General features: G+C 48.4%; 1 protein-coding gene across 2 annotated transcripts; it reads right to left on the bottom strand.

The window, feature by feature from the left end:
* Positions 1-537: 537 nt before the first annotated feature.
* On the bottom strand, positions 538-12,316 carry LOC122929038 (protein DDI1 homolog 2). Of its 2 annotated transcripts, XM_044282473.1 has the most exons (10): positions 12,094-12,316; positions 10,290-10,419; positions 9,596-9,820; positions 9,392-9,518; positions 7,732-7,859; positions 7,525-7,653; positions 5,996-6,099; positions 4,465-4,654; positions 3,291-3,349; positions 2,018-2,154 (listed from the first exon to the last, which is right to left on the bottom strand). In XM_044282473.1, the coding sequence occupies exons 1-9, from the start codon at positions 12,229-12,231 to the stop codon at positions 3,333-3,335; spliced, it is 1,188 nt and encodes a 395-aa protein (XP_044138408.1). In that variant the 5' UTR covers positions 12,232-12,316; the 3' UTR covers positions 2,018-2,154; positions 3,291-3,332. The 2 variants fall into 2 exon arrangements, with proteins under 2 accessions (XP_044138407.1, XP_044138408.1); XM_044282472.1 differs by lacking the exon at positions 3,291-3,349 and having other exon boundaries at positions 538-2,154.
* Positions 12,317-14,884: the final 2,568 nt, after the last annotated feature.

Below are 14,884 nucleotides of genomic sequence, written 5' to 3'. Positions count from 1 at the left end.
TATGCAACAAAATATTGTCAGGCGTTTTAAAAAGTCGCAAAACTGGGTCTTGCAACTTTAAGCCAAAAACTGGCATAGTAATTTTAGTGAATGACCCCCAGTGACTCCAACAGAATACTGTGCAGCAGTGGAGTGCAATACAGGATGTAACTCGGGATAAGTAATGTCTGTACACAGTGACTGCACCAGCAGAATAGTGAGTGCAGCTCTGGAGTATAATGCAGGATGTAACTTGGGGTATAAGCATTACTGACCCCAACTCATTTACATCACATTCACCATTTTTCAGAAAGAAAAAAGTGGACAAGGGGAAGCGCTGAAGCCAATCAACCTGATGACAGCAGACACGGGGGATTGTGTATTCCGCTCTGGATGTGACTGGAGTAAAAAAAAAAAAAATTTGATATTAAACAAATATTAAAAAAGAGCATTTTGGTGATTATTATTTGGCCTGAGTGTCACTAGCTGCACCCTGCTATTCCAGCAGCAGAAGCAGTCACACTGAAAACATAAAAAAAAAATACAGTAAAGACGATGGAGGATAGAAAAATGCATTCATTATGGCTCTCGGATTTCTAGAAAGTCTGATCTCAACAGCACAGACACAGCCTAAGAGATCCCTGGTTTAAAACAAACAATTGCTTTCATGGCTTTGGGAGGCACATCACGACCTCAGCGACACTGTTGCAGACAGTCCTGTCTAGATCTCGCCCACAGGAGGACATTTGGGGCAACCACTTGACTGCAGAGACAAGACAGGGTAGCAGTCCGCCAGCCACAGGTCCTGCCTATCTTCTGCGCTTGGAGGACAAGAGGCAAGTTCTTCTACGCAGTCCACTGGTGGTATAAATGCAATAAATTAGGAGGGGACAACAATATTCTTAGCAAGCAAAGCGAGCAGCGCCATCTCCACGTTCCCATCAGCTCTTTCCAGGGCGACAAGGGCATCCTGCATGGTGAACCCTGCACTCACAATGCGCTCTACAGCAGAATGTGAAGGGGGATCTGATGGCGTCATAGATGAGCTCCATTCACAGACCGCTCCCTCAGATTCACGGCTTAGTTCTAGGACTTGTTCTTCCTCCGCTTCTCGGTCACCGGAGTTATGCATCGCACCAGTGTCTGCGTCTTGACTCAGCACAGTACCAGGCAGGGGCTGATCAGGAGCAGATACATCATCAGATGACTCCATGCAGTCGCTAGAATAGTCATTTCTTGAGGATACCTGTAAGGAGTCTGCCTCAATACACCGAGGCATCTCGTCAGCGACTTGTCCACTCATTCCTGTCTCCTGATGAAGGTCGTTGTCCACTTCTCCATTTTGGCACGATTCCTGATGACTGCCCTGAACATCATCCGAGTGACCAGCCTCAGCACCCAAAGCTCCATCATCATCTCTAGCCCAAGCAGATCCTTGACCACTGATGATCAGTAACTTATGGAGTTCTTTCAAGGCAGTGGCCAAGGAGAAACAGCTTTCATCTCCATCCTGGACAGAGGTGCTTGGTGGCTTTGGGCAATCATGCTTGGTCGCATTGTCCACATCCACAGACTCCTCCAGATTAGTGGGAGGGTCATTGCGGAACACATGTTGGCACTCAGGATCCTGGACCGTGATATTTATCTGGGGTCTGCAACCATCAAGATCAGGAATTACCTCTGTGCCAAGTTCCATCATGTCTTCAGTCATGGCACAAGGAACCTGCGTCATTTCTTGTACTCCGTCTTCCACTGGGGTCAACGTGGAAGGAGGAGGTGCGTTTTCTACATGAGGCTCACACCCAGATTCCTTGTAAACCTCCGAGCCAGCATTAGGAATGGTGGTAACTGCAGACTTAACAGCAGTAGCTAGCACGAGTCCTGAATCTCCATCAGCAACAGATGTCAGAGAAGCTGAAGACTCTACTCCAGGTTGGTCAACAGCGACTGCAGATCCTAATAAATTGGATGTGTGACCCACTTGCTCACTGCCTCCTGTATGGGACCCGCTAGTGCAGGCAACATCTTCTCTGGGAACGTCTCTGCTTTCTGTGGCAGAGAGTGGGGTGGACGCTTGATGAGCACTGGGGACGTTGTCTGAATTGTGGACAGGGTGGGTAGATCCATCCATCGGTGGAACTAGTGACGGACCTGCCTCTGAGGTAGATTCTTTGTCTAGAAATGAGCGAAATAACAATTAATCATCACAGTAAGAGCACAATATATAACCTTATCTATGAGTCCAACCTCAAGAATCCAAACTATTCATTCACTAGAAAAGCAGTGGTGACATCACAGAGAATGCAGCCTGTCCATTTACTACAGAGAAGTGGTGACATCACTGAACACAGCCTGTCCGTTAACTAGGGAGCAGCAGTGACATCACTGAGAATCTAACCTATCCATTCACTAGATAGCAGCAGTGACATCACTGAGAAGGCAGCCTATCCATTCACTAGAGAGCAGCAGTGACATCACTGAGAAGTTAGCCTATCCATTCACTAGAGAGCAGCAGTGACATCACTGAGAATGCAGCCTATCCATTCACTAGAGAGCAGCAGTGACATCACTGAGAATGCAGCCTATCCATTCACTAGAGAGCAGCAGTGACATCACTGAGAATGCAGCCTATCCATTCACTAGAGTGCAGCAGTGACATCACTGAGAATGCAGCCTATCCATTCACTAGAGTGCAGCAGTGACATCACTGAGAATGCAGCCTATCCATTCACTAGAGAGCAGCAGTGACATCACTGAGAATGCAGCCTATCCATTCACTAGAGAGCAGCAGTGACATCACTGAGAATGCAGCCTATCCTGTCATTTCTCCAGAAAACCGCCTGGATTCTCTTGTCACCTTCAGGATGTCATGAAGACGACCTTGTCTATGGGGTCAGGTGCCCTTTAAAAGGGGTTATCCCATTACAAACTGTTATCCCCCATTCAAAAGTAAGGGAATAGGTGTGTGATTGACAGGGGTCAAGATGCTGGGGCCCCCACCAATCATGAAAATAGGAACTCTATGGATCGATAGTCACCCTTGCTCTGCTGCTTCACTTAGCTCTATGGGGCTGCCGGTGACTCAAGTACAAGCGCTCTGCTATCTCCGGCAGTCCCACAGAGTCAAATGGAGCAGCAATGCCCATGAGCGACCCCAGCTCTGTTCACATGGAGGCACAGAGTTTCCCTGTTCTTGTGATCAGACACTTATTCCCCATCCTGTGCTCATAGCTGCACCTTGCAAAGTAAGACACTTAACCCCATCATTGCTGAATAATATCCAGTGTAGCGTTGGCTCATTGTCTGATTACCTGCGGTGCGGCCCCTCCTGCGGCAGATAACACACACATGCATCACGGTTTCTGCTGGTCTGCGAGGATTAGGAAACAAAACAGCAAACGGATATTAGGAGAACACAACCAGGCGCGTGCAATTAGTCACAAAATACCAGGAGGCTCCTGCAGAGTACAGGCCACCATAATCCGGCTGCTCACAACCGGAACGGATGGGAAGAGAAAAATATAACTAACATACTAACAAAAAGATCACTAAAGAGCCAAAATCAAGAAAGGGGATGTAAACCTTTAACCAAGAAATTTAAAGGGGATGTGCAAGAATGGGAGAGTTTTTGTCGGCCTGTGAATGGCTGCGGCAATGTCAAACCGGATGTAGACATCGCTGGAACCCAGAGGAACATCGCAGGAAAATGCTCCAGAAAAAGGAGCGGGCTCCAGCAAGCTTCCCTTTGCAGGTCCTGTGGGGTGGTTGTGGTGAGGGGTTGCCAAAATCCCTCCCATTCTTGCACAACCCCTTTAAAAAGTAGTTATCCACCTTTGCGGACCTTTTGGCAAAAAAAAAAAAAAAAATCCCCTTACCATGTTGCCATCCCTGTTCCACTCCGCAAGGTATTGGCTATTTCAGTCCCCTGCTGCCATGATCGGGTCCCAGATGTACATCTGGTTTGACAGGGGTCACATGTGCCGCTGCAGCCAATGACTGGCCACAGCGGCACATTTGAGCCCCTGTCAAACCAGATAGTGAGAAGGGGGGGGGGGGGGTAAAGGGTAGCTAGACCTCTGCGGAGGGAGGCAGGCAAGTATTCTCCTCTTCACAGGTCCAGTGACATGGGGGGAAAGATCATGACAAAAGGTGGATAACCCCTTTAGTCATGGTATATTTTGTCTGCTGTGCTCATCATCTGCAGTGCAAACTAGCATGAAGGTTCTTATTATAAAACCTTACAGGATCAGCTCGTTCTCGGATAATCTGCCAGTGCCTATGGTCAGTCTGGTTGCAGTCACGTATGTGCCGCCTTGTCTCTGGTTACAGACCCATCAATCAGCTAAATTTGTAGACCTATTTGCCGGAGGTTATCATTGGGCCAGCATGCACATCACGTCATGGAGGACACATGCACATAACAGTGACACCACACATGGCAGGCCATGGAGGACCCATGCACAGAAAAAGGGACATGCGCCATACCTGCTTCCTCAGCAGACTTCTGCAATACTTCTGCTAACTCCTGGTCTGCAATGTCCTCAGGGCGTATGTCTTCTGTTCCTGGGCCGTATGCTAATCGGGCACACTCCGGAAGCTCACCCTCGGGCAGGAAGCTAGTCCGTGTGCCTGTCGTGCCAATGACCAAGACATTCTTCTCCAGGTCAATGGAGCACTGTGGGAAGATATGAAATTACTTGATGCCCCAGCAAGCAGCACGAAGGAACCATTCCCAACATCAAGTAACATTTTGGACAGAGGAACCCCAGCAAGATATCCAAATTACCTCACTGTACAGTACTGCTGATTGCTATTGGAAACTGTGAGCAAGCTTGTGAAATGCACCCCCTAACAGATTAGTAAGACTCCTATTATGCTGGTAAGGGAAGGTACATGACTGTACAGAGTCTGGTGTAAAGATGATACTTCCCAGAAGTCACCAGAGCAAGCTAAGTGCAGACCCTGAACAAGCATGGAAAGCTGGGAGAGCGCAGCTCTGGAGTATAAAACAGAAAGTAACTCAGGATCAGTACAGGATATGTAATGTATGTACACAGTGAGTGCAGCTCTGGGGTATAATAATAATTATTAAGGCCAATTGAGTGGAGCATGGTGAGGAGGAGTTTATGGTCTACGGTATCAAACGCTGCAGAAAGATCCAGCAGAATCAGTAGAGAATAATCGCCATTTCTTTTTGCTGTTAGGAGATGGTTAGACCCTTTAGTAAGGGCAGTTTCTGTAGAGTGAAGAGGGAGAAGGGCAGATTGTAAGGGGTCAGGAAGGGAGTTTGCAGAGAGATAGGGAGGAGAGGGACTGGATGTGTGAGTGAGTGATCAGCGCAGAGGTCAGCGACGGGTTCTGGAACTTTAGGGCTTAGAAGGGAATGAAAAGTGTCAAAGAGTCGTTTTGGGTTATTAACGAGTGAGGAGATGAGAGAGGTGAAGTACTTTTATTTGGCAATGTTGAGAGCAGAATTGTCTGCTGATATTCGCAATTTTCTCCATATGCGTTCTGCACATCTGGAGCAGCGCTGGAGAAAACGTGTTTCAGGTGTGTGCCAGGGTTACCGTGTTCTGTGTCGGGAGGGTCAGATAGATATTGGAGCAACTTCATCTAGGGTGGAGAGAGTCTGGACAGGGGAGGAAAGAGATTGGGGTAAGAGCTAATTGTAGGGTGTATAATACAGGATGTAACTCAGGATCAGTACAGGGTAAGTAATACTGTATATGTGTGACTCCACTGTCAGAACAGCAATGGCAAATGAAGCTCTAAGTATAATACAGGATGTAACGTAGGATAGGTACAGGATCAGTAATGTATTTACACTGACTCTGCTCGTGACCTAAGAGTCAATATAGACTTTAATATAAACACCTTGCGAGACTGGAATTTGTTTTCTCCTGTCTAATATTAAAAATACTTTTCACAACTCTGTGGCTGAGCTATGTCCTTTGCCTTACGTTGGAATTTGCCCCCTTTTTATCCAAATTTGTCTGTAATAATGTAAAGTAAATACCTGATGTCGCTTCAACATGTCCAGACCAAGCAGCATGTCCATTGGCTGTTCCTCCAGTATAGAGAATGAGCAGGGCAAGAAGTCTCCCTCAATCTGCACCTGAGCTGCAACACACAAGACACTACATCAAACCGAGCCAGAAAACCCAAACCACTGAGGAGACCGAGCCTGCACCCCCGATAACCCTCAACCAGAAGAGGAGACCGAGCCTGCACCCCCGATAACCCTCAACCAGAAGAGGAGACCGAGCCTGCACCCCCGATAACCCTCAACCAGAAGAGGAGACCGAGCCTGCACCCCCGATAACCCTCAACCAGAAGAGGAGACCGAGCCTGCACCCCCGATAACCCTCAACCAGAAGAGGAGACCGAGCCTGCACCCCCGATAACCCTCAACCAGAAGAGGAGACCGAGCCTGCACCCCCGATAACACTCAACCAGAAGAGGAGACCGAGCCTGCACCCCCGATAACACTCAACCAGAAGAGGAGACCGAGCCTGCACCCCTGATAACCCAACCAGAAGAGGAGACAGGGGGAGGAGACCAAAGATCTCAAAATGAAGGGAGGCAGAACCTGCACAGCATATATCCTATAGCAGGGGGAGGCAGAATCTGCAGCTGAAACATAGAAAGCAGCAGAACCTCCCAGATAATACACTCAGTCCAGAGATGACCCAGACCTGTGGCAAAACCTGCACCCAAGAAAACCCAAGTAGGAGGCAGGGGTGTTCAATGGAAGCCATTCCTCAGATTACAACACACGTTATTAGCTTCCAGTTCCTACAAGTACATTTTGTGCACAACATCCAGTCCCCTGTGTATGAAGCTTCTGCAACTTCATAATAGACTTTGGGGCAGATTTACAAATTCTGTCTAAAATTCAGCCAGTGTAAGGAAGCAGCAGATATATCACAGCGGCTGATGCTGGGCGATAGATATGACGCACCTTTACACTGTCGAATCTAATTTCTTGCCACCATTATCTGCCGTTCTTGACACCAAGAAGGGAAATCAGTAGCTACAGAGAAAAATAGCCCTTTCTGCTCACATAACTATGGGGGTTTGTTACAACGTATCAGTGTAGACCAGGAATCAGCAACCTGCAGCGCTCCAGCCGACTACTAGAATCCGAAAGCTGAGTAATGCTACATACGCACGACCGTGCGCCCCCCTGTGGCCGTATTGCCGCCCGCATACAGCGTGTCCGCAATACATGGGCACCAGCCGTGTGCATTCTGCATCACGGACCCATTGACTTGATGCAGAACGGAGGCACAGATCGGAACCCCACGGAAGCACTACGCCCTTCCCTGATCCCTGATGTAGACAACCCTCTAAGGACTAAGCACAGTTTGTTACAACGTATCAGTGCAGGTATAAGCTAGTCTAAGTCGGGAAAGGTGTTCTGTCTGAGGATGTAAACAAGGATGCCCCCCCTCACTGACAGCAAGCAGAGATCTTGGAAACGGTGAGGAATTCAGTCACAAACACTAGACCATCATAACTCCAGAAGAGTTGCACATGACTCACCAAGATGAACTCGACCGATGATCTTTTGTGTGCCGACCCCCTTGGCGATGCCGGCCCACCTCCTGTCCACCAGCCTCATGATATGGCAGCGCTCGGCACAGGCCTGGCTCATTATAGTCATCTGAGCTCCTGTGAAGAGAGACACAGAAGAGTCACCCCCTATGCGGTGTGACCCTCACAATGTCCTGAGAGTGGAGCGCTCCTCACCTGAGTCTACGAAGGCCTTCACTGGGTAACCATTGACCTTGCAGTTAATGTATAGCATCACCACCTGGCCAAAGCTCTCCGGAGCTTCCTCCATAGCGATGGTCATGTTCTCCTCAATGTTCTGCTGCCTGCAAAGAGAAGCATCCCTTTCACTCACAGCTCCACACCACTAAGCACTACAACTACCAGAATACATGGGGCGGGGGCATGTTCTGTACAGTCAATGATCTTGCAGAAGGGAGATGTGACCCCTAAAAGCCAAGTGTCGCTGCAGCTCTGGATGTAACAAATGAATCGCGATTGCAGTTCTGGGTCTGACTAGAGTACAAGACACGTTGAGACGCAGGATCAGCACAAAAGAAGAGTAAGGGTAGGTTCACACTGACTTATCCCACAGGTTTATCAGCCAAAGCCAGAACTGGATTAAAAAAAGAATGGGAAATTTCAAGGAAGGACGTCGTACACTTCTGGATCCACCTCTGGCTTTTTTTGTGCCAAAGGGATTGCTTTAATTTGCCCAATATTCTGTATTTTAGAACTATAAAAAAAAAACACACTTTCTGCAAGAGAAAAATCTTGCTAAAATGCGCCTTACAGTCTGCGTGCTCCAGAAGATCCAAACCTCCCTCTGACAGAGCGTTTAAAGCAGGAGTGCACAACCTGCGGCCCGGGAGCCACATGCGGCCCTTGATACCATTCTGTGCGGCCCCCAACCATCTGGTAACAGACATGTATGCCTATGTCTTGTGGCTGCTTACATGTATTTTTCATGTATTTCTCCCATTAGATGGGAGTCCTGGAAGTGTAACTAGACATTAATGGTATATAATGTGTGTTCAATATGCCATAAGTACAAAATTTCAGTTGTTAATACACCTTTAAATTTGAATTTCGGCCCTCGTCATTGGTTCAGTCAGGCAATGTGGCCCCCAACCAGGAAACGTTGTGCACCCCTGGTTTAAAGGGTTGTGCCAAGTTTTTACGTTCTCCTCCATTTACAGGATAGGGGATAACTAGCAGACCGCTGGGGATCCGACCGCTGGGACCCTCCACTTTGGCTATGGGGGTCCCTGCTTTTGTGTCCCAGTCCTATATACAATGCTTACTTTGAACACGGGTCCCTGCACCTGTGGAGAGTCAGGATGGCACGGTGCCAGCCCGAATTCTAAGTGCTATACAGGGAGTGATCTGCAATTAGAGTGAGGACTGTAGATAAAAGCCCTGGCTGCATGGGGCATCCGCGGCAAAGATGGATATCTATAGCTTGGCTGTGGGAAGGGGTCAATCTTAGAGAAGTTTTCTAGGTTGCACCAGGATCCCATGCAGTGGCCACTTTTGGGATCTTGTGGCGTACATTGGGTATGTGACCAGAGCCCCCTAAGCCTATGCGCAAGTCCAAATAAGACTCACGCGTGCACTGCGGGTTCTAACACCACCAGGCACGTGATTCCGGAAGTGGCCGGTGCGCGGGATTGCGGACCAACCCGGATAACACCTTTAAGATGGAGTCTGAAAACCTCCACAGTTCTAGGTTACTCCTAGGCATCTACTAACTTTCCTCTAAGTCCCGCGACAGCAATGAAGTAATCCTCTACTAGCGCTATGGCTGACAACAGCGAGGCAAACCCGGAGACCACGGATCCCAGATCAAGAGCCCAACCTTATTTCTTCCTCTATTTTAGCCTGAGCTTCCAGGTCAAACGGGTCGGCGGAGAAGAGTCGGATCCTCTCCTGCTCCCGCCGGGCTCTTTCCTGCTGTTGTTCCAGAAGAACTTTAGTGAATTTTTCTGCGGGAGGGAAAAGACAGCGATGAGGTCTCTGCGGTCACCGTCCAGCACCGGCAGGAGGACAGAGGACTACGTACCCAGGTCGCCGCTCAGTAGCGCCTCCGCCAGGGGTGGGTTCCGCTCTTTCAGCAGTGACAGCTCGTGGGGATTGGCCAGCAGCATCTCCCGCAGCAAAGCAGGGTTATCCAGCCCCTGAGGAAAAGAAGTGGAATCTGGAGCCTGGGCCCGGGGCTGAGGAGGGGCCGCAGGCGGCCTGGAGGTCCCGGGAACAGCAATACTACTGAAGTCTATTTGCGGCAAACCTGCGGAGAGGGCACAAAAGTCACCTGGTGCCAACCTGCAATCTACCAGACACCTAACTGTAGTCAGGAAGACCAACGTGTAGATCAACATCACCATGAATGACCACTTTTGGACCTGCGGCTCTATAGGGGGTATGTTTCTAGACACAGCCACAGAACATGGAATCCTTTTACCGATCCCGGACCTATTATCTTCTACTCCAGTCACATCCAGAGCTGCAGTCAGAGTTTCACAGTTTCCTTTTACAGGACTTCATACCCCTCCTGCACCAGTTTGTTCAGATCATGCTCTGCTCTGCTGCATTGGGGGAGATGTAGTGTTTGATCTACTGCAATAAGCAGCAGCAAACCCTCTGCTCCATGACGGCAAGGTGGCCATAATGAGCTCAGCTCTGGATGTGACTGGAGTATAACCCTAAGCTTTATCAACCTGTAACTATAAACCAATTTTATGTCGGCAGCTTCTTACCAGGAAACGCTGGAGTAGGTCGAGATTCAGCTGGATCTTTCTGGCGCAGGACCACCACGTCGCCATCCTTTAACCCGTAAGAGGAGAGTGATCGCTGGTTGTCGGTAAGCAGCTGCTCTGCGTAGAGAATCTGCAAAACACAGGGGGGCACAGTCACTTCAGGCCTAACACCCCCTACCCCGCAGCACTTCTATCCAGTCGCTACAAACCGGGGAAGATTTTCAGCTCCAGACTCCAAGAATCGCCAATTATCTACTTTCTCTTTGGGTGTGAATGGAGAAGAAAAAGACCCCAAGCTCCTACAATGTCTGGGGTCTACACATGGGTGACAACCAACATGTCTACAGTTACCTAAAGGTTGTCACCCAGCGCTTTCCCTTGAACAGATAAACTAAGAAAGTGTGTGTGTGTGGTGTTCCTAAAGAACTGATTTATTTATTTTTATTTTTTGTGGGGGTGGGGATGGGGGCAAGCCCTGAAAAAAAAAAAACACTCAAGTGCAAACCCAGATTCTCTAAAAGTGATATTGTGGGAGCCTAGAACGTTTTTCTTCTCCAGTCACACCCAAAGAGAAAGTAGACAGTAAGAGACCGCATGTCAGTGATCTAAAGGCGAGCTCCCACAATGCACTGCTCTGATGACATGAGTCCTGTATGTAAAGGGTGTGTAAATATCTTGTGATGGAGATCTAGGCTGGAGCATGACAGCGCCTCTTCATGTTCTACCCGTCAGGCAGGAAATTCCAGATGACGCCGCGGCCCGAAACCCTCTGTCCCTGCACGTCCCGCCACTCAGGCCCGATATGCAGACAAGCCTTACCGCCGCGGATCAGCAGCCAGTGTCCGGTTACCTCGCGTTACCCACAAACAGCGACACCTACCCCAGGATAGGTGATGACGTAAGGGGGAAGCTGATTGGTCGCTATGGGCAACCAAGCCTATTGTCCTTTGCATCGGTTTTAATATGCCCCTCCCCCAGGTGCATGTATACAGCCCCCTCTCTGTATATCTGCCCCCCTCCCCCCAGGTGCATGTATACAGCCCCCTCTATATATATCTGCCCCCCAGATGTGTGTATGTATGTGCACAGCCCGCCTCTGTGTATATCTGCCCCCCTCCCCCCAGGTGTGTGTATGTATGTGCACAGCCCGCCTCTGTGTATATCTGCCCCCCTCCCCCCAGGTGTGTGTATGTATGTGCACAGCCCGCCTCTGTGTATATCTGCCCCCCTCCCCCCAGGTGTGTGTATGTATGTGCACAGCCCGCCTCTGTGTATATCTGCCCCCCTCCCCCCAGGTGTGTGTATGTATGTGCACAGCCCGCCTCTGTGTATATCTGCCCCCCTCCCCCCAGGTGTGTGTATGTATGTGCACAGCCCGCCTCTGTGTATATCTGCCCCCCTCCCCCCAGATGTGTGTATGTATGTGCACAGCCCGCCTCTGTGTATATCTGCCCCCCTCCACCCAGGTGTGTGTATGTATGTGCACAGCCCGCCTCTGTGTATATCTGCCCCCCTCCACCCAGGTGTGTGTATGTGCACAGCCCCCTCTATGTATATCTGCCCCCCTCCCCCCAGGTGTATGTATATCTGCCCCCCTCCCCCCAGGTGTATGTATACAGCCCCCTCTCTGTATATCTGCCTCCCTCCCCCCAGGTGTATGTGTACAGCCCCCCCCCCCCTATGTATATCTGCCTCCCTCCCCGCAGGTGTATGTGTACAGCCCCCCCTATGTATATCTGCCCCCTTCAGGTGTGTGTACTCCCCTCTTTGCATATATCCGCTCCCCACCCTGCTCGGTCCTCACCATGGACTCGGCGGCCGGGATGCCGCTCTCCAGCTCGCACAGGGCTCGGAAATTTTCTAGTTCGAATTCCTGATCCACCTCCAGGGAGAATGTGATCTCCGTCAGGTCGCGGCGGACGCAGTACACGGTGATTAACATGATGGCGGCTGCCGTTCAGATCGCTCACCCGGATCACTCACACCAACACCGGGGGGCGGAGCCTCAGCGCCACTCACTGCGCAGGCGCCTGTTCCGGCTAGCGCATCACCTGACCGTCACGTGGTCTGTACAGCTTCCGCCCTAAACCCTGACTGTTCAGCTCCCAGAATCCTGTGCGACACGTGACGCTTCTCTGTTCTGAATCTGAACCAATCTCTGGGCGCTGTAGTCCTGCTACATGTCCAGAAAATCCTATTCCTGATGCAGCCAGTAATAAAGTTTTGCATCACTCCCACCATCCCCATCAGCTCACAATCTAATGTATGACTCCCTCCCATCATTCCTGATCCCAGTCGCACAGGGGACAATTACCCTCATCAGAATGTATTTGGAGCATGGGAGGAAACCCACATGAACATGGGGCCCCAGGCTGGGTATGGGCGGGGGCGGGGAAAAATACTGCTGTCTACAACATAGATTAACCATAGAGCAACCTCCAGCAGTTCTGAAACTACAACACCCAGCATGCTCCATTCCCTTCTATGGGAGTTTTGAGAACAGCTAAGCAATACCTCCCAACCGTTCGGGTCAGGAGGGACAGTCCCGGATTTCAGTGGCTGTCCCACGGTCCTGGAATGGCTTAAGTATGTCCCGTTCCCCTTTCGTCCTCCGGCAGCACATCATGGGTTAATAGGGTGACATCTTCGTTTTAGGACCGCCCACCTAGCAAAAAACAAGTAATCAATTAATTAATTAAAAACACGCCATGCCCCTCATTGAATACCTTGGGGTGTCTTCTTTCCAAAATTGGGTCACATGTGGGGTATTTATACTGCCCTGGCATTTTATATGCCCGAAAGCGTGAGAAGAAGTCTGGGATCCAAATGTCTAAAAATGCCCTCCTAAAAGGAATTTGGGCCCCTTTGCGCATCTTTGCCCCTTTGTAATATCGCCGTACTCAGGAGAAGTTGGGCAATGTGTTTTGGGGTGTCTTTTTACATATACCCATGCTGGGTGAGAGAAATATCTCTCTATAATGACAACTTTGTATAAAAAAATGGAAAAAGTTGTCTTTTGCCGAGATATTTCTCTCACCCAGCATGGGTATATGTAAAATGACACCCCAAAACACATTGCCCAACTTCTCCTGAGTACGGCGATTCCACATGTGTGACACTTTTTTGCATCCTAGGTGGGCAAAGCGGCACACATTCCAAAGTGCACCTTTCGGATTTCAGAGGGCATTTTTTACAGATTTTGATTTCAAACTTCTTCTCACACATTAGGGCCCCTAAAATCCCAGGGCAGTATAACTACCCCACAAGTGACCCCATTTTGGAAAGAAGACACCCTAAGGTATTTTGTGATGGGCATAGTGAGTTCATGGAAGTTTTTATTTTTTGTCACAAGTTAGTGGAATATGAGACTTTGTAAGGAAAAAATAAATAATAAAAAATCATAATTTTCCGCTAACTTGTGACAAATAATAAAAACTTCCATGAACTCACTATGTACATGAAAAGTCCGGACCGCGCGTGTCATAAATATAAGGTATAAAACAGGTTTTTTTCTTCTTCCTCCCTTCAAAAAGTTACCAAGGTCTGCAGATCTCCTATTAATGGATTTCCTGCAACTTACAAAGAAAAACAATAGGGTAGATCCGTATGGTTGTTCTTCCCTGTGATGCACTGGTTGTACTTACACGGCTCTCCTCCAATATCGAGCGTATCACAGGTTTCCTCTGCAGTTTAGTTGGTTCTCCGCAGGGAAGGTGCACGTTCACACACTGCTACACAGGGTTCAACCACGGACTTGATTACAGCATACGCCTGGTGAGTCTACTGGGATTCCCAACTTCTTTAAGTTCACAATTTTCTGTGGATACAAGTTGCTCCCACCATAGTGAAGCTCCGATAGCTTTTTTAAAAAGGTTTATTAGTACATACTTACAAACATGCACTTAAAATCGCATAAAAATCCCAACGTCTTTTCTCCTTGCAACGTCTTTTCTAGGGCATGTTTGTAAGTATGTACTAATAAACCTTTTAAAAAAAGCTATCGGAGCTTCACTATGGTGGGAGCAACTTGTATCCACAGAAAATTGTGAACTTAAAGAAGTTGGGAATCCCAGTAGACTCACCAGGCGTAATCTACCCCACAACACTCCACGGACCTGCAGCATTTTTGCGGACTGGTGATTAAGTATATTTTTTTTAACATGAACTCACTATGCCCATCAGCGAATACCTTAGGGTGTCTACTTTCCGAAATGGGGTCATTTGTGGGGTTTTTCTACTGTCTGGGCGGAAATTCACATTTTTGTACCATAGTTTGTAAACGCTATAACTTTTACCCAAACCATTTTTTTTTTACCCAAACATTTTTTTTTAATCAAAGACATGTAGAACAATACATTTAGAGAAAAATTTATATATAGATGTCATTTTAAAAAAAAAAAATTTACAACTGAAAGTGAAAAATTTCATTTTTTTGCAAAAATTTCGCTAAATAACACAAAAGTAAAAATGTCAGCAGCAATAAAATACCACCAAATGAAAGCTCTATTAGTGAGAAGAAAAGGAGGTAAAATTCATTTGGGTGGTAAGTTGCATGACCGAGCAATAAACGGTGAAAGTAGTGTAGTGCAGAAGTG

The sequence above is a fragment of the Bufo gargarizans genome, chromosome 2, assembly GCF_014858855.1.
Source record: "Bufo gargarizans isolate SCDJY-AF-19 chromosome 2, ASM1485885v1, whole genome shotgun sequence".
NCBI classification, from domain to species: domain Eukaryota; kingdom Metazoa; phylum Chordata; class Amphibia; order Anura; family Bufonidae; genus Bufo; species Bufo gargarizans.
The sequence above is the reverse complement of the archived record's forward strand: the minus strand, read 5'-3'. Positions and strand labels throughout refer to the sequence as shown.